The sequence below is a fragment of the Catharus ustulatus genome, chromosome Z, assembly GCF_009819885.2.
Source record: "Catharus ustulatus isolate bCatUst1 chromosome Z, bCatUst1.pri.v2, whole genome shotgun sequence".
Taxonomy (NCBI): Eukaryota; Metazoa; Chordata; class Aves; order Passeriformes; family Turdidae; genus Catharus; species Catharus ustulatus.
In genome coordinates, this window is record NC_046262.2 from 27,803,318 (window position 1) to 27,830,649 (window position 27,332).

Genomic DNA, 27,332 nt, shown 5'->3' on the forward strand with positions numbered 1-27,332 from the left:
AACCCCAAGTATATGAAATTTAGATGAGCTTTTAGTGTGGTACTTGCTAGGCTTGATTTGGTATTCATGTTCATTACAGGCTTTTGCACTGTAGGCTGCAGGAGAATCACTCCTTTTTCGGTTCAAATGGGGCCTGGATTAAAGATAACATTTCTATGTCACTCTTTCATAGACTTTTCTATTATCCCTCTTTCCACAAATACTGGATGGGAAGATCACAGAGTTCTTCCTGACTTTGGGGTGATATTTTCTGTACTTCCCACATAGGCACACTCCTCTTACAAATGAATCTCAGAGTATGCAGTAAGTGCCACAGAAATACCAAGGAAGACTGTATTCCTGGTATCAGTTCTCTCAAAAAATGTGAGACGAATTGAGGAATAAAAGAACAGGAATCTGTGAATGCAAAATTCTCCTCTGTGGTATAGCTTATGCAGTTGGTTGTGTAAGGGAAGAATGGATACACAACTCTGCCATGCCAAAATTATAGCAGTTGTAAACATGCCAACTTGTTACTAAGAGGTACATATAGTAAAGTGCCATTGGGAATCTGCTCAAGGGTTTACATGGAATTGAAACAAGACTCTCAAGTGCAGTGGGCATAAAATCAAGGTAAGACAAAATTAGAAGCCAAACCCCACCATTGCAGTGTTTTCTATGTTGCAAGCAACCTATGCCTTCCTGTAAGCAGCGATTTCTGTTTCTGGTTATGTTTGCAATGGCTTTACCTAGACTGAAAATATGTAATTTATAGTCTTGTAAGTGCTACTGGCAACTAAACCCCCAAATTTAGGTTAATGATGCCTTCTCTTCTTGGTTTAGGAAAAAGCCTTGAGAACTTTGAAAGGAAAAAGCTTTTATCAGCTCTTGTATGTAATTTCTCTGTCTCTGTACATATAGAGAGATATATTGTACTATGTTGTACTATGACTTTTTATTTTTTCCTTCATGTATCACATTTCTCCCAGTGATGTGTTTTCTGAACTTATCTCTGACTTATTTTTGCTTTTGGATCCAAACTTGAAATTTAGACTTGTGTATGATTCTGAAGCGAGACATACAACATCAGTTTTTCCTACTTACCTTTTTCTGCAAAGAGAAAGGGGTAAATTTACCCTCATTCACATTTGTGCAGCCCCAAAATGGTTTAAATGTTTAGTGGGCTTTGTCAGGAAGACTTTCTGAACAACAAAAGAGAAAAGGTATCATAGAAGAGAGAACAACAGAAAAGACAGTTTCCCTCTCTCCTTTCTCAGTACTGATTATAGCATAAAAAAGTATGCTAAAGCTACTAAACAGAAAGATACAGCAGTAATAATAGGACAATATTAATGGGGATTAATTTGATGCAATATGTTGTATTAATTGGGAAACCACCCAATATTAGGTTCTGCTCCAGTTTTTCTTTAGTACAGGTAGCCAGAATTATATCCAGTGCCTTTGGTAACCATAATTCTCCCAAGTCCTTTGTAAAATGCAGCTCACCAGCTTTCTGAGGATCCTTCCTATGATGAGATTCTCAGTCAGCGAGAGACACCAAAACCACTGAGCATTGCAGAGAGTGTGCAGGCTGTGGTCAGCTGTGGGCCACATTGGTTTCCAACTACCTCAGTGAACCTTTTGCCTTCAGAGTCCTCCAGTTTGCATCACCAGGCCCAGCACTGGTTACCCCTTGGCCTAAAGGAACATCAAGGTTCCTTTTAGCTATCATTTCCCTTAAGTCCTTGTTTATCTGCTAACAGCCTTTATTGTGTGTGATGACTTGTATAAGTCCATAATTCATACAGTGAAAGTACCAACCTCCTCAGTATAAGGCATGATCAGACAGCATTCTGGCTTCTCATTCATTGTTCTCGTATGGTGAATGTCCTATTAGAGGTCACATAGTGATTTGAAAGTAAAATGGACAATGGGATTGGCATGACCAATTCTTTTAATCCTTTGAGCCATTAAGTGTAGTCTCCTTGGCTGTCATGTTAAGGTTAATTACTGCTTAATTACAACTGTGTGCTATGCAAAGTGGAGGGTTAACAAGTGAAATCACAACGCTGGCAGTCTAGTTGTTAGGATTTCATATATGGCAGTCCCAGTTGCAGAAGCCACTATTTTTTCAACATTCCTGGAATAGCTGGACCTAGTTGATTTATATGCAGCCAAGCTTAAAGCTTGCCCACTGATACATTTTTGATCAAAAGGAATAGAAGTATAATATTGAGGAATGTTTATATTTTTTTTTCTGTCTGCCTAGGTGTGTTTGTAATGCTTTATCCTGTGTACCTAGCTGCAACCATGCATAAGGTTTGCATTTTTTGGTTATAACAAAAGCATGTTGGAGCATTTAACTAGACACATAGAAAGGTGTTCTTTGTTACAGTTCACTGAACTAACCCATCTCATTTGTGAATCATTAATGATACTGACTGCTGGGTAAATTTACTTTGGTTGTAAATCTATAAATGGCATGGGAAGATGTGGTAGAATGATTTTTCATACTTAGCTTTTAAATGAGAACATTATAGTTTCAAAGAAGATGAAATAAATTAACTTTTGGAAGAAGACATAGGAACCTTACAAGAGCTAACATTTTTCATTCTATAAGATTAATTTTACCATTCTGTTTCTTGTAGTTGTTGCAGTGAGTCATGCACAAGTTGTCCACTTTAGGACTATCCACTATGGGAGAAAATTTTTAAAACTGCTTTTCAAGGAGTCCTATCTACAGTGGGTAACAGACACAGTCTAAAAATCAGGGAATTCAAAACACAGATGATGTTACTTGGAGTTACAAAGTGATCCCAGGTAGGAAACAGCAAGTTTGAATGAGAAGCATTTTCTTGAGGATCATGGCAAGAATTTTCCTGAGGAACATGGTCTCGGAAAATGGTCAGTTTTGTTTTCATATAGAAATCCTCACTCTTATCTGCAAATATAAGGTATTGGGTTATTAGAAGCAGTAACTATGAGTTGATACATATTCAGAATGGAAGAATTGTATTTATTTTCCCCCCCTCTTATAGAAGGAGATTGCTGTACACAAAACTTTATTGAAGTATTTTCTATCAGGGCAGAGTTGATATAAATTCACAAATACAGTGGGCTATGGCATATGGGAAAACTCATAGCTGTAAGTACAAACAAGCAATGAATTAACATTGTCTCTCTTGCCCCTCAAATTTTTATCTTGTAAGAATTTCTGATGTTTCAAAAAGGGATTCTGTTCTGAAATAGGAAAATCCCAAACACCAACACTTTATCAAATAAAAAGTTTAGACAACTTTCATTCAGAAATTATGTTCTTTGGAGGAATATACCTGTCACATAATGTCATAATAATGACTATTTTTCTATAGGATAGTTTGCAGGACATCATGAAACACTGGTCCAGCTCAAGCACACAGGAAAAAGCATGGCTTTGAGGTATTTTGAGCCATACTACTTTCCACTGTATGTGGAACTCGTATACTTCTTCTATACTTCTCATTTTAAAAGTTCTCCATTAAAAAGAAAAAATTGAATTTTAGAAGATTTGAATTCAGCAACTCTCAGTATTTGCTAAAGCATGGAGATTGTTTCCTACATTAAATTATGATGCAGGGTAAATAAAATTGCAGTGGGCAAAGCTTATTTTTAGCAAAACTCTACAGGATCACATACATAAGTGTCAGCGACTGTTGGCTTAGTAGTCTTCTATCTGCTCATGGCTGACACAGAGCAAACCATGTCAATAACTTCATAGTAAGATCAACTAGGACCATTATTTTCCAAGGTCTCTTTACAATCCTGTAACAGGATTTTTCTGCACTTAATTATTTTATTAGTTTGTATTTTTTGTCCTTTGATTTCTAGTCCAATATGTGGGAGGGGTACAAAGTAATTTCTTATCTCCTAAGCTTGTTGGGCTCTCAGAATGTGTTTTGGACATAAGCATGCATCAACTTCTGTCTCTGTCTTTTGTCTTTATTTTGTCTAACGCAGAGTTTCCTTAAGTGTCTGAAATAGTTTAATTGCATGAATATTTTAGAAACAATAACCAGAAAAAAAGGCAAAATACCTTGATGTGTTGTATTGTCAAATCACATGACCAAAGAAACCCATAAAAATTAAAAATTATCACAGCACAAAAATGTCATTACATTTTCTTCTTTTATTTGTGTCTCCACCCAGGGTGTAGACACACACTGAGGCATTCATTTATCCCTACAGATCTCTAGCCTCATTATAACAAGAATTAAATCCAGACTTAAAACTCTGAGATGAGTGGGGTTTTTTGCAAAATCTCCAAGAGTTTATTTCCTATTTCTGTTTCTAATTATATGAATCAATACAAATACTAGTAGTATTATGGTGAAGGACAATGGCTGGAGCAGTTCTCTTTATAGGCATATCACAATATTATGTTCTACAGGTAATGTAATGAATGGAATTACAATTTTCCAGTTTTATTTTGTACCATGCACATACGCCTTTCACTTTTATATAAAACAGAATGTTATAAAACAGGACAAAAATAACTTATGATTGTATGAAAAATAACTGTAAAAAAATCACAAAATCACACATACTAGTAGAGCAAAAGATGCAACTAATTCTTTTGAATTTTTGTTTTTTTTCATGACATGCAACAGACATTTATTTAGAGCAAGATATATCAGACAGATATACAGTATGGCAAATTAAAAGCATATGTATATATGTAAGTATGAATAAATATGTAGATTACTCTGTAAGGTTTAGGAAAAACATAATCCCACTTTATCTCCTCACCAAAGTGCTTTGTGTAAAAAATGTTACACAAGATGCTGCTTCCTGTACAGATTCTGCTTTCTGTACAGCACAAAAGGATTTCTTTTCCTTAAATAAAAACTCAGCTAGTTTTAATTTGTGGTCTTTTTCTTTTGCTTTACCTGCTTCAAGGAAATATATATACATACACAAAAAGCCCCAAACCAAGAACAAAATTCCATACAAACAAGAAAAAGTGCCATTTAAAAAAAATCTGCTATAAAATTACACAGGAAAAACAGGGAATAAACCGTTAAAATGTAATTTTTATACTCATTCACACCTTTTCAAGAAAAGCTGAAAACAATATACAGTGTGACAGATGGCCTTAGTACTGCAAGTCTTCAGCATCATAGTAGTAATCCACAATGCCTGTATGTTTGTGTGTATACACACATAGAAAGGGAGACCCAAATCCACACGTGCACTCATACACTTCCACTTACACACATGCACTTTGTATTTTAAACTCCAGTGTAGAACCATTTCTAATGCAGATATCAAAAGACCACTGAGCTGGTACAGGGTTGAATTGTATAAAAGACAATTGTAATTAATTTCTTTTGAATATTGTTTAATGTCCATAGTCTAAAATAACTTCATCTCTTAGATATGAATCCCTTTAGAATAACAATACACCAAGTAGAGTAACTACACAAAACTCACTGAGGCACAAGTATTTGCAAATAACTCAGTTATGCAGATAACCCACAAAATTGTATTTCCTCAAGCACCATTTTTGATTGTGACAAACAGGATTCCTCATTTAAATATCCAATATACATGAGATGCAATGAGGTTTTCTATGCAACTGCCCTCAGTGATTAAATTGATGCCTCAAAGTCAGTCCAACTCCAAAGAGAACAATAAATAATAGTGAAGAATCCTCTTTGCCTCTGAATGAGAAGTAAACAAAAGCATACCTTTTTACAGACTGATAGCCCACATTTATGTGTTTTGGCTGTTCTCTAGGGCCTTCTTTTTAGGATTAAGGCTTACGGAAAGCTGTAAATATATATATTATATGTATGTGAAAGAATGAATTAACGATTTGCAATCCTTTCCTTTTTTAAATGTACAGTAATTTCACGATTACAAGCCACACCATTTTGACTAAAATTTTGGTCCGAACCCAAAGTGCGGCTTATAATCAGGTGCGGCTTATGTACGGACAAAAAACACAAAGTTGCTGTTTTAGTTTGGAGGACAGGTGTCTGCTGAGAAAGGCAGGAACTTCTCTTTGAAATGGAGAATGTAAACCCCCTCTCTCCAAATTATTATAATTTGGAAATCAAGGGGCTTTCAGGCAAAAATATGGAAATTAGGAATAACAGTTCTTTTCTAGGGAAATCAAAACAGAAATATAGTACTACAAAGAAACAAACTCCAAACCCTGACAAAGTCAGAGTACAACCTGACACCCCGTCAGGCAGGGTGTTGGTAGCAGTCCCATTAAATGGTGGCTGCATCCTCCTGCAGTGACAGATGTGGCTCAGTTGGAGCAGTGCTCCTGTAGAAGGTGCAGTTTCCCTCCGGGGATCCAGTGGTGATGTGGAGAAATCCAGTTTTCCACTGGAGTCCAGTGGAGAAAGGGGCTCCCTTAGTGTCCCAAAACCTCTGTTTTTATGTTGGTAAGAAATGTTGGGCTCTTCCCCCTGGCTGGAGCAACTTTCAATGGGATGCAGTAATTTTATCAGTCACACAGTGGGACTCAATGGGCCATTAGCAGACAATGACTCCCTGGAGGAAGGATGGGTTGTGAAAAGATAAAGAACAATGCCCTGTCTGGTTTCAATGGATGGCCCATTAGCAGATTATCTGCCATTGAGATAAGGATCACTGTCCCCACCCTCAACAGATGGTGATAGAACAGATACCTTTTATCACACTCTGTATTGTAAACTGCGGCTTATAATCAGGTGCGGCTTATATATGGACAAAAACACAAAAAGTTGCTGAAACCCAGAAGTGCGGCTTATACTCAGTGCGGCTTATAATCGTGAAATTACTGTAACTGATGAACCCCCAAGTTAAAAATGCCCTTTTTGAATTCTGTACTCTCACTTTCCCTTTGGTCAGCATGTTTCAAAATGTATAATCCCCCAACTCTACAGAACAACTTGAACATTCAGATACTAGAAAAAATTATTTCAAAAAGTTTGAAAGTTAAGGCAGTACAGATCTGAAGACAGTAACAGTATTTCAGTTTTGTAAACAGCAGTGGACAAATTCGGGACAATAATGTGGTTAAAAGAATTTTGAAGGGTTTATATATATGAAAGTATATAGATACATGTCTATGTACATGCGTATGTCCACATTTAGTCTGACCCTGCCCTTGCTGACTTTGGTGGAACAAAACACAATTCCACACATTTGAAATTGAAGTGTTCAGTGTGACTAATTAACCAAGTTACGCTTGTGCAGTTACCACAGAATGGGCTTTAAGACAGTACAAAATTAAAGCTTTATTAAAAAGCAAAACTTGTGATCAATGCAAAAAAAAAAAAAAAGACTGTCTCTTTAATTGCATGTGTATAGCTGTGGAGGATGCCTTAACCCAATGCATTTAACCCAATGCAAATCACATATGAAAACATCTAGACCTCAGTGCAAATTGGAGCAGAGGGACACATTCTGTTGTGATGTGAGAAGCAGAATATATGGGGGAAGAACTTGACATAGAATAATCTGTATTTTAGTCACTTTACTTCTTGTTGTACTTTATTACGTGTATGTGGTTATTCATATATTCTATGTATCGGATGAAAATCTCTCCATTAAATATTTAAGCACATGACTGCACATAAGAATATACTTAATGAATACAAACATCAAAACATTGCCAGTGTTCACAAACATCTGGACATAAATTCATCCACATAATTTCAGATTAAATTTGAGCCAAAGTGGAGTTAACAATTCTCAAAAGCTTGCCAGGAAAACAAGAGAGTTTGTATAAACCTTTTTTTTTTTAAAGTTTATCTTTTTAGAAGAGTGATTTCAGAAGCATAGTAATGGTCCAGCCTGCAAGAATGAACTTTTCTGTCCTTACTCAATCAGGTCATGAGAATATTAAGATGTACACTGCACAGTAACAAGTCCACAAAATGGATGGACAGGAATTAAAACTAAAAACTCAGTCTTACTAAAGTAAGAATTGTTCTCAAAGTATACAGGATCACAGTGATGACATCTCTACTGCAAAATACTGGCTTTAACTCATAACCTTGTACGTTTCATGAAGGACAACCTAATTTTCTTGCATCCTGGACTAAATTTGAGAACCTTGAGCCTGACATTGATCAGAAAAATCAAAACCACCAAACCAGCCCAGTTTTATCTTTCTAAATAACCAGAGAAAACATAGTACACTTAAGAGTAGTTCTTCTTTCTGAAAATGTGTTACGGAAAAAGATTAGGACAACCAAAAATTAATTGAATCAGTACAGATAGCTTTTTAAAAAAATAGGTGGAATTCAAGGAAGAATCTTTCCTACAAAATATTTTAAACCTTCCTGCAGAAGACTATAGCACATACAGCAACAATGCTCGACAATCTAATTAAAAAGCAACTGAAAGTTAAAATGTGTTTATGCTTACTGGGTAGATGTGCTAAATAGAGACAAAGTCCACATAACTTCTTGTGTATTTAAACCTTCTTATTAATGCTTAAACGGTCAGAATGAGTATTGGGAAAACAGTAGTAGCCATACTGTATGGCATAAAATAAAGAGGGAAGGAAAGAACACCTAACCTGAGGACTGTAAGAAATCCTCTACCAACAACGTTTGATCCAAAAAGAAGCCACACCAATGCCTCCAATAGGTAGTGTCAACATATATGTCAAATTTCTCTCCCTTCTGGATACTGGTGTGTGTGTTAAACTTTGGAAATATCACACGCAGACACAGTGTGCAAAAACTGTATGCCTTTGAACTGTTTGTAGTATGCTCTGGTTTTGCTTCTTTTCCTGTTTTGATAAAGTAATTTTCTAAAGCTGTGTTCTTCTGTAAGTGCACCCATTCAGCTTGAAAGGATTATAGCCAACAACCAGTTTTCTTATTTGGTCTCTGAATTCCCTTTGAGAAATTAAAATAAGGAATAATTTTAAAAGTATTGTTGGTGTACCACAGATGAGAAGAAAAGAAACAATTGCTAAGGTTTTGGCAAAGCTTGCTTCATCCAAACATTCTCCTTCTCAGTTGGCTGCTTGCAGTTCCTCTCCATTATGTATGTATATTTAGTCATATCCCCATACATACATGGTAGTTTCATGAAGAGAAGAAATTTGTAGGGAAATAAAAGAAGGGCAAGATGAAACATAATCAAGTTCTTGTAACTAGATATGCATTACTTTAACCTTCAGTATATACAGAAGAAAGCTGGCTGGAACAATGATCCACTGCATTTACTTGTAGGAAACTGCTGTGGTCTGGCATGCTGTAAGCTGCATCACCAAAAATACCTACAGACCCTGCTGGAAAGTCATACACTGGGAGAAGAAACAAAACACAAAAACCACAGTTAATAAGTAGGATAATTATATCGTGAAGTATGTCCTAATCCTTATGCATAGAACTGGAAATGGTCTTAAATCAAATACACAAATAAAATCAATAAGCCAATATATGTATGAAATTAACTACATAACGTACTTCTTACCAAGGGAAGAATTTTCAGTTCTGTCAGAGTCAATTCTGAAGTAGTGCAGGTTTCACTGCAACTAACACTGCCCCATTTAATGGGTGTTAAAATGTGATCATTAAAAAAATAAACTTCATGCTTGTTTAACAAATTTCATCATATTGAACACTGAATAAAAGACAACAAAATATAAAAGTAAAGTAGACCCTGGCACAGAAATTACTACCTTTTACAAGTGGCAATAGTAAGCCCAAGAGTAACTTTGTGTTTGCAGACACACTCCCATCTTTGGATAATATGTTTACATACTGTGAGATGCCTCTTTGTAATTACAGGTGCAATGGCTTTGCAATACAGTTCGAAGGACCAAGATATAAAAGGCACATCAAAGCACAATAAATGTTAAATGGATTAGTTCTGTGTGGAAGAACAGTAGAAGACCTAGGCATTAGTTGAACGCTAAGATTAGGCTTACTGTCTTGTACTGATCCTTTGCACAGAGATCTTTCATCCTTCCAGAGGCAGCATGCAAGCCCCTTAAGTACTTTTTATCTAGGCAGAGACTAAGTTAAACTGCACACAGGCAGTTTTTGTCACGGAAACGTGAATAAATGAAATTCAAGACTGATAAAAACCAAAGATGAACCAAGCAAAATCAGTAGTTTGAACGATCTCAGGTCCCTGCCACAATACATGCAGTGCAGTGGAGCAGCTGCACAAATATCACAGAGGGCTCAATGGACTGTATTTCTGTATTTCAAATCTACAAGTTGTCTAAGCCCCAGAGGCTAGAACCTTGAGGAGCCTTCAGCAGTGTGCAGACTGCACACAGGCTGGTTGTTACAGCCACTTGCAGCAAGAGCCGGCCTCAACACAACCACTAATGAAGGTCTGGAAACCATCTCCTCTTTGCAAAGAGTCAAATCTGTCATGACACATCCCACCCAAACACACAGCTCGTGTACATCTGCCAAAGTTCACAAACTGTACACAATCACACATGGAGTCGCTAGCTGTTATTTACCTTTGATACCAGAATGATCTGAAAAACTTTGATGGAAAATGCCAAGCCCTGCCTGGCCCACTGATGTGAGAGCTGAGCAGTCAACTGGAGGAACCATATCACAAGAAACACTGTGTTGTATGTTCTTCTGAGGGTCAGCATAATGCGGAGGGCAGAAAGTCTGAAGCTGCCCATAAAAACCTAGAATGAGAAGAAGGACATCAGTAAAAGACCTGGACAGAGATACAAAGGATAGTTTGTGGAAACCATGGTCATGAGAATGATAAAAACCTCAACTGCCCTACCACTTGGTTTTCAATAAAACAAATAAAACAGTATTGATATGATGCTTTCCAAAACTTCCTCAAGTTGCTACTGATTTCCAACACAATCTAGTACATGGACATTCTGATTCCAGCATGACCTGTGAGAGGCACTGACTGGCTAGAAGCTGAAATTTTCCAGGAAATTTCTCCCTACACTCTGTCTGAACTTGTACTCTCCAGACATGCTGTGCATCTGCCAGAAAATCTAAGAAAATGCTAAATTCAAAATAAAAGATTACCCAAGTAAAGTTTGAATAAAATCCAAGGATCTATCACTGATGCCAAGACAGCTGGCTGATTGTAGGGTTATGCAGAAGGACTCTGAGCAAAAATTTTTTATGATGGAAAGAGAGCACAGAAAAGTAATGTAGCTTTCCTGGATACAAATTCTTTTCACAATTCAGTGTCAATTATCCACCTTTTAAAATAGAGAATCATGAACAAGAAATAAGCGTATGTAGTTCCCTTTCTCTCAGTTATTTAGCACTATTCTAAATGTCTTTGTGTGCATCTGCAGTGCATCAAGTGCAGAGGTCTTAGAACTGGAGCCCAACATGACACAGCAAAATCTCCTGACTTGGTGTCTTCATTCACACAGGGTCATGTCCAAGATAATCTACAATACAGCTGAATGTAGGATAACACAAAACTATATCCAACTCAGCCAGTAGACCCTGACCATATTTGAGATATGTATTAGGGAACTAGCTGTACCATCAGTTTTCTGTGTTCCATGCAGCACTGGAAAAACTACAAAAAGGCAAATGGGCTGGCTAATAAAGCTCCAGCAACTGAACATTTCAGCTCCAATTCTAGATTGTAAAAACTTTTCTTTTATGAAACTATTTACAACACACACATGCACGGGGTTACCATCAGCTGTGTTTCTTTGAATCAGTACACTACAGCCAAGATTCATGATGTCAAGGTACAGAACAAATAGCTACTTTTCTGACATGATCACATTACTTCCCTAGAAAAATGAAATATTTTTGAATATGATAGAAGAAATGTAAGCTGTTAGAATTGCTTCTAAAAGCACGAAGCTCTCACTTTTTATCACATAAAGAGCCTTGTCCTGAAAGATGGTGAATATCTAAAAAGCCCTAGTAGACAGGTCAGCTCAAATTCACACGTACAGTTGTCCACGTACATTTGTAATATCGGACTTATCCTATTGAACTGTTGTGGACAGAGATTTCATTATAGATATGTAAAAAAATGACTGCCACAATTATTATTTCCATATGGTAGGAAGTTTCTGATGGACAACTATTTCCTCCTCAGTCATATCTCTGCCTGTCACAAGAAAGAGAATATTTTCTCAAGAAAATCATTGTAGTTGCCATTCAGAAATACATGCCATGTGTAAGTAGTATTTGCTGCTATGGCATGGAAAAATTCCAACTGTCTTTGGCCTGAAATACTTCAAGATAGTGTTTCTTTGTGGCATATTTCTGCATGTCCACTAGGCAAATTACACAAACACCAAGTAATCATGTGGTACCATCTGGCTGTAAAGAACAAAGGGAAAATAAAGAGCAAGCGAGAGATACAAGTCACATACTGTACTAATTTGCAAATCAACAATACTGGATTTGCCAATGTGAAAAGAATAGAAATGTTTCTGCTCATTAAAATCTTATTATTTGTAATTTAAAGATAGCTGTAACTGGTAGAGCTGTCTCTATAGAAGCACTAATATAACTAACTCATATCAGCTAACTTCTTTTTTTAAATAAATGACAACTTTTTCTTTTCTTTAAATTAATACTTTGCATTTTTTTTTATTTCTTCCATAACTCAGACAGCTCTGGCCATCAGCTTAAGTCACAAACACACATAAACATAGTTACAGACACAATTTTAAAGGACAATCAGATTTCTGATGCAAAAATGTTCACAGTATCAGATGCATCCAAAAGCAAGTCAGTTTTTCCCATGCTCAAAGAAGTTTTACCTTAACACAAAAACCTTAGCACAAAAACTTTCTCACTGGGAAGAGGGAACTTCTGTTGCTGTTCTTTCCTTTCACGCCTAGCATGTCTCTTCCAGTTTGTCTCAGAGCAAGCAATACTTTATTCTTGCAGTTGCTTGTGTACTGTAGGTGTCTGTGTCTTCAGACACCTCTCCTGAGAGTAGTTTTTCGTGACTGAAAAGAATCACCAATATAGTGCAGGTGCTGGACCAATTGTTGCAGATTTCCAGCTGCACTGTCTTCTGTCTACAAACACGTATTACATTGGCATGCAACAGCATCTAGCTGGGAAGTTGTCATTCCAGTCTCCAGGTCAGGATAGTTTCAGATTTATGGAATGGTAATACAGTAAAAGATACCACAACCTAATGAAAGGAAGAGCTTCACTACAGCTCAGTGAGGCAGCCAACATCATCACTTAGCAGCAAAGGATATTGTGAATTTCACAAGAGCAAGAAAAGGGAATATTTAGTCAATTATGTAATATTAACTGAGGCAATAGAAAGCCTTCTCTGACATAACTGTGTATGTTGAAAATTACTCAGAACAAATAATGAAACTTGAACTGTAGACAATGTTCTTCCAAGGAAAAGACATTTCACAATACAAGTAGCTATTACGTACAAGAAGGCTGCCAGTCTTAGATCTCATACATATTTCTCTCTAAAGGATAGTACTCTGAGATCACCATGATCTTTTAAGATGTTCAGGCTTTCAGAAACTGCATCTATTTAGAACTTGTTTCTTCAAAAAGCTTTTGGGTAATGAAACTCTTTCTTCCTTGATAAAGCAAATTTAAATGGAACTGACAAGTTTAAGACTACATACTAAGGCAAATTGTCACTATTGTCTGGTAGCAGATTGAGCTGAAGTGGCTATAGTTACAGCACTTAAAATCTTGAAAAGGCAGGTTGTGAACTGCAGGAGATAGAAATTAACAGAACTTCCCACAGCCACTTCTTGTATACATAATAGTATGGTGTGGAGATAACTATGGTGTTTTTCTGCATTGTTATGAACTGACCAAGGAAGACAGCAATCTTTGTATTGGCACTGAAAGAACATGAACTCTTGAAGCATCTGCTTTTGAAAGGAGAGTTTAGGTAAGCCTTTATGGCACACAGGACAACACTTTCAGTGCAGTATATAGGATGAGACAGCTGTGCTTAAGCTGGAGGGAGTGCATTCCGACAAAATACCTTGTACAGTGACAATAGGTTACTTGATCTTTGAAGAAACATTTAATACTCACATTGTGGGTTAAAGTTCAGTCTATACTGTCTTCATACCAATTTTAAGTGCAAAGATCTTTAGAATTTGAACTTTGAGTTGTTAGCTGTGTGCATATAATTTCTGTCAGCAGTGTCTATTTTCAACACAGGCTTTCCTAGGAGAGTGAGGCAGACACAGTAATGCTAATGTGGGACTAAGTATAGTACAGGTTTAAGGTCCAAGCCCTTGAAAGTCAACCATTTTTTGATCTCAGCAGATAGCATTAAACTGAATTTTAAATTTGGATATGTAATAGGGCTTCAATTAAAATGTGACATTTACTCAGATGAATGAGTCTCTACTGGGTCTTCTTCTTGTAAAGTATGATAACCCACATCTTTTGTTCTTTTAAATCCTCTTTGAACTGTAGGAGACGGAGATGGGAACACAATAGCATTGATGTGGGCTGCCCTGAAGAGAAGATGACCAAGGAGATATGAAGGCTGCTGCACAAGCTGGTGCAAATCCTGTGTGGAGTAACAATTAATCCAGGGTGATTTCTGAACCCCTGGGAAGCAGGATTCTTTGGAAAGTCTACTTTGGAGCAACTGGTTGTACTCCCATTTTCTGGGATTTCTAAAACTCCCATGGCCATGAGAGGAAGAATGTGGTAAAGCCATCTGTATAATTGCAAGACAATTTTTGTGCCAGGCAGGAAGAGAAACCCTAATGTCTGGATGCCTTTCCAGAAGATGAGTTCTTGCCAAATGTTCAGCAAAGAAGGGAATAAAATAAGATGGTTTGTACTGTGGAAACAGAAGGGCTAACCTGATCCCTTCAAGTCTTGCACAAGGAATTTACTGGATCTGTTCTGGCATGTTTTCATATATGTCATATGATAATGAACTGTGTATTAAGAAATTTCACCCTGTACTCTGTTGACCATATAGTATTAGTGAAACTTCTATCAGAAAATACAGAAAGCCAACAATAACTGCTTACGTCCATTGGTAAATTTTATGTTCTTCTAGTACTATCAGTGATGTGAGGAATTACTACTTTGTGGAGAAAACCACCTGTCTCAGATCCTGCTTCTCCGTGGCCAGTACAATACAAAGAATGTAACAGGATTGGCACTTTACTTTCTTTGCTTCACATTTATGAACTCAAGGAGATGCCTATTTCCTCTCTTTGCCGAGAGAGACTGCTTACATCAATGGAAGAAAATAAAAGAAGCCTTGTGTTGTGGTTTGACGCTGGCCAAATGCCAAGCACCCACGAGAGTTGCTCACTCACCCTCCCCTGGGCAGCAGAGGGAAAAAAGGGAAAAGAATTAACAAAAGGTTCATGAATGAGATAAGGGCCAGGAGAAAACACTTTAAGGGCAAAACAGACTCAACTTAAGCTTGCAAAGTGAAATTTATTACTAACAGAATCAGGGGAGGATAATGAGAAGTGAAATAAGGCTTTTAAACACCTTCCCCTCCGCCTGCATCCCACTGACAGCACAGGGAGACAGGACATGGGAGTTTTGGTCAGTTGTCACTGAGATTTTCTTCTACTGCTCAGGGAGAGGAGTCCTTCCCCTGTGAGGCCATGGGGTCCCTCCTGTGGGACACAGTTCTCCATGAACTTCCCCAGCGTGGGTCCAATCTCACGAGCAGCAGCCAAACCTCACCTGCTGCAACGTGAGTCCCTCCCACGGGCAGACAGGGCTTTCAGAACTGCTGTGGTGTGCGTCAGTCTTCCATGGGGTGCACTCCTCCAGGGACAGGCTGCTCCAGCCTGGGAGCAGGACTCTCTCCCTCCCCTGGGTCTCCCACTGGATCACAGCCTCCTCCAGGCATCACCAGCCCTGTCATGGGCACCTCCCTCATGTGGGTGATCTCTGTGGGTTGGATCTCTGCATCCCCCATGGATCCCCATGGGCTGAGGGTGGATCTCTGCATGCCCCATGTATCCCCATGGCTGGAGAGCACAGTTGTTTCACCATGGTCTCTCCATGGCCTGCAGAGGAATCTTGGCTCCAGCTCCTGGAGCACCTCCTGCCCTCCTTCTGCACTGACCTTGGTGTCTCCATGCTGTTTCCCTCACACGTTCTCACCTCCTCCTTGTCTCTGACTAGAAGCAAAACTGTGTTTTTTTGTTTAGATTTTCTTCCTAAATTTGTTATCACAGAGGCATTACCATCATCTCTGGTTGACCCAGCCTTGGCCAGCAGCGTGTCCATCCTCAGAGCCATCAGGGATTTGCTCTGCTGGACATGGTTGAAGCTTCCAGAAGTTTCTTACAGAAGCTGCCTCTCTGATCCCCCCACTACCAAAAACCAGGCTGTGCAAAACTGATATATCTTGCTCTTCCCAGGATATTTCCTGTGATATTGTTGGGGGTTGTTTTTTTCTTTTTTCCCCCCTCTCCTCTCTGTCTGCAATTTTTTCCCACTGACATGCTAAGATGGCTAGTGACAGAGGGAGGGGATGACTCCCTGTCCCTTTTTTGGAGTTTTCTCTCTCAGGGCAGGGGGAAGGTGAGGGGGAACACTGTGAGCTCAGGGGCAGGTAGAGGAGAGCTGGGGGCAGCTGCTCGCTGTCTCGCTCGTTTGGCTCTCGGAGAAAGTCTGGAAAAACCACAGGCCGCTGGAAAACCTCGCCCTGCCATCCCAAGGCCGGGAGCTGCCCTTCCTCAGCTGTGGGACCCTGCACCCCCTGCTCGGACTGCCTCAGCTGCCACCTCCAGACATCCTGTTGGAGCACCGGGACCGACACTGCCCTGAGATCCGTCTGTTCTGCACCCTTCCCATCCGGACACAGCCCCCATCACCCCCAGCCCCTCCACACCTCTGTGATCACCGCATCTCCCCTGCTCACCGGGAGCCGGCTGGCACTGACTGCCAGCTGTGACCGTAACTGCACCGAAGGGGCAAGGTGTCCACAGCCAAAAGAACTGTCACTGGTTCCTGTTCTGGTTGTTGGTAATTTCGTAGTTGTTTCGTTTGCCTTGTTATATATACATACATATATACAGTAATTTCACAACTATAAAGCGCACCCTTTCGACTAAAATTTTCCCCAGAACCTGGAGGTGCGCCTTATAGTCCGGTGCGCCTTATATAATGGACAAAGTTGCGACATTTGCCAAACCGGAAGTGTGAGCCATGAGCCTTGGGGGGAGCCGGCAGTGCTGCGGCAGCCGGGTGGAGGTAGTCCCGGAGGCCCACGGCACTGCCCCTTCCGGGTCCGGGTGGGCCAGGGGGCCCATGGCTGTCAGGTGAAGGTGGGCCAGGGGGCCCATGGCTGCCGGGTTGAGGCGGGGCCTCGGCCAGCAACCGCGTGGGGGGAGCTGGGGGCGGAGCCTCGCTGCAAAAAAAAAGTGCGCCCTATAGTCCGGTGCGCCTTACCTGATCTACAAAGCTGCGAATTTTGCCGACTCCCGGGGGGTGCGCCTTATAGTCCGGTGCGCCTTATGGCCGTGAAATTACTGTATATATGTATCAGTAAAGTACTGAACTGTTATTCTTATCCCCATACCTTGCCTGAGAGTCCCCTTAATTCCAAAAATATAATAATTTGGAGGGAGGGGGTTTACATTCTCCATTTCTAAGAGAGGCTCCTGCATTTCTTAGCAGACACCTGTCTTTCAAACCAGGACAGATTTCTACAGTGGTAATTCTCAGAAAGCCTGATCAATAAGCAGAATCCTAAGACCTTTAAAAGTCCAGTCTGCTATGTACCTTGTGTCTACAAATATGGCAAACCATATATTTAAACAGTTGAGAGAAAACAACAATACTGCTGTCAACACACTCCTGAAATGTTAAGGTAATTAGCATTCAGTCTCCACCAGCTAGGAAAAACAAACAAAAAAACAAACAAACCAAACCACAAGCTGATTATTTTCTTCTTGGTTACAGAAGACAGATACAGGATTGAAGAGAGAGAGGTCTTGTAGTGGCTGATTACACAGCACAAGTGGGAAAGCAGCTGCAATGCTTACAGAATAAGAGTTCTCCATCTCCCCACAAGTACAAAGGAGAAAAATATTCTACCTCTTGAAAACCTGGTTAACACTCACATGCTAAATCAGGAGGGATTAGAAGTGTAACATTAGAAAATTAAAAGCCATCACAGAATTTTTTGCCATTCTGTTTCAGGAACAGCACTGAAAATGAGTCTAAAGAGAATCATTGCAACTCCATACCAGTATGAATAGCAACTAGCTAAAGTAAGAATTGTAAACAAGTCTGAAGGCAGGATTCTGAAGGCAACCTCCCAGGGTCTTTCAGGGAAAAGTGCCTGAAAAAATCAGTGCCAGTCCCTGAAACACTTAATTTGAAGATAAGTGGTAGCAACAAACAACTAACATCAGTGATGAAGATTTTTCCTTCTTACCCTGGATGTGAAGGGCATTTGGCTGAAAAGAAGGGCTTTCTGCTGGCTGGTATGTCTTCAGAGGCATCCCTGCAAGCTGTGGAAGCTGAGGAGGTTGTGGAGTCTGTCTCTGCATCATGGGTTGTTGAATGGACATTCTCTGGGGGCTGATGTGGTGAGGAGAAGGAGCTGGAGCAACAAACCTAGAAGTTGAAAACCAAAAAACTGTAAAATCTCTGATACATAAGAGCTGAAAATTGTTTTTACTTTATTTAGATCCCTTTAGTTATTTGCACAGATACAGACTTCCAAAATAAGAGCGAGCAGCCCAAATAGAGATGAAACATTATTAAATGGTGACATATCATTAGACTTGACATTACCAGGCTGAATTGCCCCTTATCATGGAAAACTACTTTTAACCCACTCCTTCTGTGTGTGTGTCTAAGTCATAATTGGAGGAGATACCTCAAGTGGGACCTGATTTTGGAGGCACTGCCAGTTGTTTACTGTAAGGCTTTGTATGAACTTTCTTTGTCAATAAATAGCTGATCTTGCTCACTGACAGAGAGAGATCAGTTCAGGTAATTGGTCACTGAGGCATTAGGTATTAGGTTCAGGCCTAGGTTTCAGGCTCTAGAAATCTTCATCTGTTACACAGAGCTATTTGAAAATAAACAGTCTGATGGCAGTATAATGCAGGTAAGGGCAAGTGTTAAATTGCTTCCAGAATATGACCAAATCAAAATGTTAGTCTGAACTCAAACTATAAACTTACAAGCCTGGAAGAGGAGAGAATGATTGAGAACAAATCTGGTAGTGCAGCTACCATAGAAGTTCATCACCTCAGTGACATGTTTTGCACAGCTCTGTCACTACTGGATACACACTACTTTTGAAGATTTTACAAAAGAGTTTCATGCAATTTAATTTTTTACTGATTTTTTTTTCTGCATTTCCTTAAAACTGCATACCTCAAAGTACACATAGGTCATGCAATCTTTTTTGCAGATGGAAAGCTAGGATTTTAACAGCTTCAAAAAGCTCTGTCTGTGCCCCAAACCACCCAACAGACTGATGAGATCCAGCTAGTTGTTAATGAAGGCTCAGCAATGACTCAGGGCTGCTTTTTCATCAATGAGAAGAAAGCTGGAAACATTCCCAAAAACCAAAAAAGAACCATGATATTTCTGCAAGAGGGCGAGTGGAAAGTGATGTGTTAATCCTGTTGCAGATCAGCCTGTCTCTCCACCACTAAAAATAAGTTGCAGGTCTGCTAAGGAAGGAATACCCTTCTCTGTGTGCTCAGTGGCTGCTGCTAGGAGAGATCAGTGCCTGCAGTTAACAGTCTACCAGTGTTCTAAAGTATGGAGCTGGTCCCTGTTGTCCTGAGACTGGACCTTTACTTAACCTAATTAAAAAAAAACAAACCTGTTTTTCTTAAAGAAGTGTAAGGAAGTTTTTATCACACCCTGAATACAACAGAAGGTGCAACTACAGTAGCAGTTCTACAGAACCCGTCTGGGCAGGGTCATCATACAGGTTATAATTGTATTTAAATCCAAGTCACTTTTGATCATTTATGCTGCAGCTAAGAATCTGTATCTACCCCATCTTATCTATGTGATTTTGACTTCATTTGAAAGGTATTTACTACCTTTCTGGTGAACCATAATCTACATCTGGAGTGTAACAAGTATCAAGATGAACTCTGGATGATGTACTGCTGTACTGTACTGCTCAGTTTTCTGTGAGAAGCACATTAAAGCATATTAGGTAGGGTTTGGATGGTCCTGGTGCTGATGTGATAGTAACTTAATAAACATATATTACTTCAGAAATGCTACATGGATGGTGGAAATAAAGATGTTACTACTGAGACATTGAGTCTTTAATGTGTCAAATATTTCATTGTTCCAGGTAACTGATGCAGAGTAGACTGAAAGACATACCAGGGATGAAGAGAACAAAGCATGCATGTATTTCACAATAATGCTAGAGAACAGTTTTTTTAGAAAGAGAAATCAGTAGCTATTTTGTGATAAAAATATAAAAGGTTTTTAAAAGGTGCTATAACTAGCTGGTTATATGTCTCCTAACAACCGGGGTTAGTTTTTTGTATAGGAATCATGTAGAAAGACTGTTACCTCCTGCCAGAGATTGAGAGCCAAGCACAGACTGTCAAAACACTGTTTTTATTTTAAAAACCATGGGATATCATCCTTTGTGTTTTCAGGATTTCAAGATTTTCAGGATTAATTTGTGAAAATTAATTGCTGAAAAATTATTTTAACCAGTAGCCACTAAAAGGAAAAATCCTTTTCAAAACTCAAAGTGGAAAGCACAGTTTTACAGATCTACCTTTGATTTAATACCCAAAAACTTCCTCCCAATAATAACGCACTACATTTTACAGCCAGAGATGATTCCTTTTTAGTAGACATGATTTAATATAAATCAACTTTATAACATATAAAGTGGTCTTTATAATGATTCATAAATCAGCCTGGCTTACCCATATCCATGACTGTAGTTATCTACTTTTCCTTTCCTTCTGCTTAACAAAAGAGAAACTTACACTTGATGCAGCCCAGATTTGTCTTTGAACAAATCTCATTATATTCCTGGGAGAACAACTAATTAATTTTTTTTTCCTGAAACACCCAGGAACAGCTTGCAACCACTTGGAAACTGCAATCAAGAGCTGTAGTCAAGCCCAGGTATCAAGTCAATCAAGAATCAGCCAGATTTGCAGAAAGTTGCCCTTCCCTATGCCTGATAGGTGTAAAATCTGAGCAGGAGTGTTTCTGGAGCCATTAGGAAAATTTGTGAATCTGTGGCTCAGGTTCAGGGTTACCCTTACTGACACCTCTCAAGCATTTGTCATTTATAAGTGTCATTTGCCCACTAAAAAGAAAACTTAATTAACAGGCAATCCTCTGAAGTGTCCCATGCCTGGAAAGAAGTTAATGTACTTATTTTGAAACCAGTGTGAACCAAAGACCTTCTTTGAGGCAGTTCTTTGTATGCTACATACAAAGGGCTTTGTAACATGGGAGGGTTGGGTGTCTGGCTGCTTGGGGAGAACTTCCAGAGGCTTTTGCTTCTGCAAGTCTAGCTTGGAGCTACTTACTATTCTACAGTGAAATCATAAAGGGAATATAACAACACACTCAAGCAAAAAGCATCAGTGTTGCAAACTTTTTATAGCATAATGGTACTGGTAAACTGAACACTTCGGCCCTAAGTTCTTCTTGTCACCCTTACACAGTCTCTAGAAATTCCTGTGAAGCTGGGATACATTGTGCTTTAGGGGCATACTGCTAGCTGTGGTTCACAGGTGGATTAAAAAAAATCACCTGGAACACCAAGACCATGAAAAACTTTGCTCTTGTCTCACACTGATTAACAGGACAAAAAAAAGCTTACTTGCTCAAAAGTAAACTGTATATTTGGAAAATTCATTATATAAAGAAAGAATTAAAAAATATTAATTTCAAACATTTAGCACCATCAGTTTTGGGGCACTCAGCCATATATGTTAAATATGCTATATAAACCCATAATTTTTGACCTGAGTTCTAATGAGATTGTTCTTTCAGCTTATTTGTATGCTTATGCCTCCTTGTGTTACAGAAGTGAGTGAAAAGGAAGTGAAGTACATATTACCTGTTACAGATATTCTTTTAGGTACACATTTGGTACCTTGATTGAATAGCTGCAGTACTTCATATTAGCGGAGCACTCAAAGTTAGTATCAAAGAGCTGGGACTGATAAAATATAAATCTGCACTTGTATTATTTATGCTCTCTCCTTTGATAAATGGAGTGGTTTCTTAGATTCAAACTCTCTAACTACCTTGCACTATATGTTCTCTGAATTTCATACACATAATGAATACAATGTAAGATGTGTCCCACTTTTGGGTCACTTTCTCACATCAATAAGGCTTAATCAAGTCTACACTTTGCCTCACACCACCTAGAAGGGAAAGACACAAAAGTAACCCTCCTATTATTTCTCTCTCCCATCGTATATGAAATGTACAGAAAGTGCTTATTTCCTTCTGCTTCTGTCTCTCATAAATCTGACTCTGCTGTCCAAAAGGTGGCACAGACTTGACTCCAGCATCATTAAACAGCCAGGCTAGTTTGGATCAGCTTCAGTCCAACAAATACAGCCTTCTGCTGGAGCAAGGGTGGCCAGCCTTTCCTAGCTCTGAAATGACCCTGGGCATGCACAACGTATCAGGAACCACATAGCACAGAACCACAGAATAGTTTGGGTTGGAAGGGACCTTCAAAGGTCACCTAGTCCAGCCCTCATGAGCATGCGGGACAACAAATCCTCTACTTACACCCCTACATCCTGCAGTCCTCACAAAAATGAGGTTGAAATAAACAGGATGATTCACACCTGCCAAAGACACTATCTTTGCCACTTTCTCTACTGAAGGTTTGTTCACATTTTCACAGTTCTCATCACACTCATGAAGCAAGGTGAGAGCCTACTTGCAAGGCCCCTAGGTGAGTGTATGTGTTACATTCAAGATGTAGATTCTGCCTTAGTTCTTCTTTTAAACATTTCCCTTAACTTTTACCCTATGTATTGTAATCAAACCAACACTGCTGTAATACTTTTTCCCTTTTCTGAATTTAAATTGCCATTTGTCACATTACGTAAATGAAGACACTGGAACTTTTTTTTAATCCAAAGCAGCTCCACATAAGGGAATTAGCACTTAAAGCCTTTTTAGAGGGTGTGTATACAATTAACACATTAAAAAGGAGTATACCATGATAGCTTTTTATTATTCTGTAGAGTACTCTATTATCTTGACATCTGAAATGTATTCAATGAATTGAGTGAATGAAGTCTCACTCTAGGCACCCCTGCTAAGGTTTTGCCGCAGAAGAACCTCAGAAATGGGCAAATAAGATCATTGTCTTTTATAATGACATTTTTACCTATAACAACAACTAATGTGTCACTGCCTGTCACCACATGCTCCGGCAATCAGTGGGTTTGCAAGGGTAAGGGAGCATGGACAGTCCCAGAGGATGTGCAGAGGGCCAGAGCCAGCACAAGGGAAAAAGATCAGGATCATGGGGGCAGGAGTGGGGAGAAAGGAATGAACCAAGTAGGCGAGCTCCAGTGATCATGAGGCATAAGCTCCACCTCAGACTGATGTGCAAAAAGCTCAACGGCTTCAGTGGCTCCAGAACTGGGTGAATTCACATGTGAAGTTTGAAATAAAAATGTACTTTCACCTTTTGTTAATTCCCCGAGATATCATGTTCTTCTATCTTCCTGATACAAGCCAGAGTGAATATTGCTTTCATCTGAAGAAATTATGCTCATTTACCAGTAATTGAAATCTAGTGAATGTTGTTTTCAGGTTTATAATTGGGGATTTTGTACTCTTCAATTTACTGTCATATCTGTCACTCAAGGAAATTAAATACTTTGAAATACATTAGTGAAATACAGCAATTTATCACTTACAGCATTGAAAGAGAAATTTAAAAAAAAATGTTTAAGTATCCATGAGCAGATAGTAACAGTTTAGTGTTTTGTGTGATTATGCTATCTTCATGACTTTTCCACTAAAAATCATTTACTTAAGCCTTTTCTGACTTGTGATTTGGTAGAATTCTGTTTTAATTAGCTGTAGATTTCCACATCTGCAGTACCTAAATAATTGGAAAGATTGCTGAAAATAATTTAGAGTATGTCTAACCAAGAAAATCAAAACACATCCAAGCAATTGGTTTTTATGCCACTGAAATATCTAAAATCATAGAATTTAAAATACCTAACCAGCAAATAATAAAACATACAGAGCTGTCGTAAGATAAATCCTTACTTTAAATTAAAGTCTGAAACCAGTGAAATAGAAATTTGGTCATTATCTATTGTTCTTCATAAAATGGCAATTAAAAACACCAAGGCAAGGCCTTCCTTCAAAAATGCTTACTATTGGGAGAATATTGACAGAATATGACTCTTCTACAAGTAAACACAAACATGAATCTCAGGGCCCCCATTCTGTAAAGTATGGCTGCAGTCATCAGTGTGCCAGCTGGTATCACTTTCCTTGCTTGGGCCCTTTGTTGGGATCAAGGAGGGATCGGAGGAAGTCCCTGAAATGGAGATGGATGGAAAGTCTCCCTGCCAGGCTGGAATGACACTGTCCATTTCACCTCTCCTTCTTCTGACAAACCCCTCCCCAGAGCAGTTGTTAGGCCAGGGCTCTCACCAGTGCCTTTCTGCACACCAGCAATTGCATTTCCCCATCCTGGCAGCTCTGAGGACCCTCCAGCCTCAGGCTCCAGCTGGGAAACACACTGTCTTACCTCTCTGAGTCTGCAGCTGTGAGAAGAGGCATCTGGGGAGGATGCAGAGGACTGCCCTGTATGTTGTGTCCTGGGGAAGAGTGGCTGCTGGGGTGGGACAAGGACACTGCCCCCGCTGCTGCTCCATTTTGATTTATCTGTGTGCTGGGGATCATAGCTGCTGAAAGTAAGAGAAAAATAATGCTCATCAGGCAGGAAACAACACTGATAACTGACCAAACAACAACAATATTGGTCAACGACCAAACACCAACATGCAACCTCTCCTGTCAAGCTGAAGTGCCAACTCTTAGCAAATAAGAAAACTAAAGATTTTCTGAAATGTTGTTTTCCATACAAAAGGAAGAAGAAAACCACATGAAAATAAGTATTCTTTACTGCTTCCAAATGACATTTCTATGAAATGCGGCATGAATGATTGTAGCCATGCTCATTTGGATTTTTTTTGTCTGAATAAGGCTGCAAATCTTCCATACTTTTCTATGGCAGAAGAGGTGTCAAATACTTCCTAAGATATGTATTTTTAGAACTAGTGAACACAAAGAACAGTTTCAAAAAATGTAAAATGCTTTCTACATTTTCTCCTCAGCTGTAAAATTCACAATTTTTTTTGAAAAGCAATATTGGTATCATTGGCTCAGTTTCCTGAGTTACAAAATTTTTAAACCATCCTTAACAGTTTAATAATTTTTTATGAGTTTTCACTTGTATTCTTTCCAATAAGGAAAGTTTCCTGCTTGCTTCTTTCCTGACTAAACAAAAAGCAATACAGGTCTTTACTTGAATGTTGTAATTAGTTGATCACAAATCCTGTAACCTTATTTTCTTTTAACCCTTTCTTAAAATATATATTAAAAAAAATTAAAATCAGACAAATTTAAGGCTTTATATCTCTGAGGATCTAGTTACCCAACTGTTTCTACTGACATCTGTGTCAGGTAGCTTATGCTGATGTTGACTGGCAGACAAATACATGCTCTTAAACATTTTATGAACCCAGAGAATGAATTAGATAGTCTGTCTAAAAGATAAAAATTACCTCTTCTGTTTGTCTGTTGTATCTTCCAATCTCTTTTTAAAAAGGTATTGTTCAGGCCTAGTTTACAGAGGAAAATTCTATCTATAATATTAATATTGCATTAGTGAATATGTTGGAGCTAATTATTTAAGTTTCTTGATAAAATCCTAGAGTTTAAACCAGTTCCTCAGGGGGCACTGTCGCCAGTAAAACATCCTGCTAGGCTGAAATATGTGCACGGATGCTGCAATCCTAGCAGAAGAAAGACTACATTGAGGTAGCTTCACAACAGGTAAGTCTTCAATAAAATTATTTCACAGGCCATCATTTTCTCATTCACAGGTGTGAATTTTGCTACAGAAGATCAAAAGGGTGAAAATTCACCTCAGCTCCCACTCCTCAGCCTGTTTTTGGAAAGACTCTATTAATCCTTACAAGTCCACCTTTGTGACACACTGGGTATTCACTAAGCTAAAACAGAGTTAAGAAAAGGATCATGAGTCTGATCATGCAGTAGCCTCAATAATGAGCAGTCCTGGACATCTTTCAGCTGCTGGAAATGACACACAGTGCAAGATGACAGCGAGGAAACCACTTTCTAAATAAAAACATCCAATACAGATGCTGTAGAGGTAATGTCAAAGATTAAGGGAAGTAGACACTGGTGGTCAAAGCTGGAGGAGTGGAAGTGACCAAGCGACCTTGGTGCCAGGCTCTGCTCTTTCCTAATTTGTGGGTGCACCAGAGCCTCCTAATCACAACCTAAGTGACAACAAACAACTGACAGTAGAAGACATCCCAAACCTTAAAGAGGAACAGATGAGGCAGATCCCACAGGAAGATGAGACATGACTTAAGACAGCAGAATAACTCAGAAAGGGGTGAGGACATTTTCTTACTAACACAAGGGAATGGAATGGTTTTATTCCACTTTGCTCATGCACCCCAAAATTACTTTTTTCATGTCTGTCTCTCAGGGTAGCATCAAGATAAGTGCAGAAGAGAAAAAACAAAGGAAAGAACTTCTGAAATTCTTATTTTATCTTACATGAAGCATAGAAGAAAATAGTGAAAAACAACCAAGCACACATTCTGACAGCAAAAGCAGAGAGAATATTTAATGAATGGGGACACTGCAAAGGAAAGCCCTTATTGTCTAAATAAAAAGAGACTATTTAAATTATTCCTTGGCAAAATAGGGTAACTTGCATTTTACCATGACAAAAAAATAATAGAACTAAAAATATACAATGACTTAGTACTGTGATCTTTGCATTTAAAATTAACCTCTTCAGGATCAAGAGTAAAAAGACTGGATTACGACCAGGTCTTCAGCACAAGGTAGCAAGAGCTGTTCTTCCTGATGTAGCTATTCTCTACCACAACTATTATTAGCATAATGTGATTCCATGATTCTGTGATATGTTTGTGACAGCCAGCATGCACACTGACTCCAGTATAGCACCACCACCTAGATCCAGACATAGAGATGTAGAATTAAGTATTAGTTTTAAGTGGGTTTTAAACAAATAGAGCAGAGGTTTAGATTAGATGTTAGGAAGAAATTCCTTACTGTGAGGGTGGTGAGACACTGGAACAGGTCGCCCAGAGAAGCTGTAGCCGCCCCATCCCTGGAAGGGTT

The 27,332-nt window shown here is 38.9% G+C and overlaps 1 protein-coding gene across 7 annotated transcripts in view; it reads right to left on the reverse strand.

Annotated features, from left to right (window-relative positions):
* Positions 1–7,474: 7,474 nt before the first annotated feature.
* Positions 7,475–27,332, reverse strand: part of GLIS3 (GLIS family zinc finger 3) — a 161,165-nt gene continuing 141,307 nt past the window's right edge. For 6 of the 7 annotated variants that reach the window (XM_033085542.1, XM_033085541.2, XM_033085539.1 and 3 more), the window contains 4 exons: positions 24,673–24,832; positions 18,337–18,518; positions 10,454–10,633; positions 7,475–9,277 (listed from right to left, as the gene is read on the reverse strand). In XM_033085542.1, the coding sequence (XP_032941433.1) occupies positions 9,141–9,277; positions 10,454–10,633; positions 18,337–18,518; positions 24,673–24,832 (659 nt within the window). In that variant the 3' untranslated portion in view covers positions 7,475–9,140. The remainder of the gene's footprint in view (positions 9,278–10,453; positions 10,634–18,336; positions 18,519–24,672; positions 24,833–27,332) is intronic. The other variant, XM_033085536.1, reaches the window with a different exon arrangement.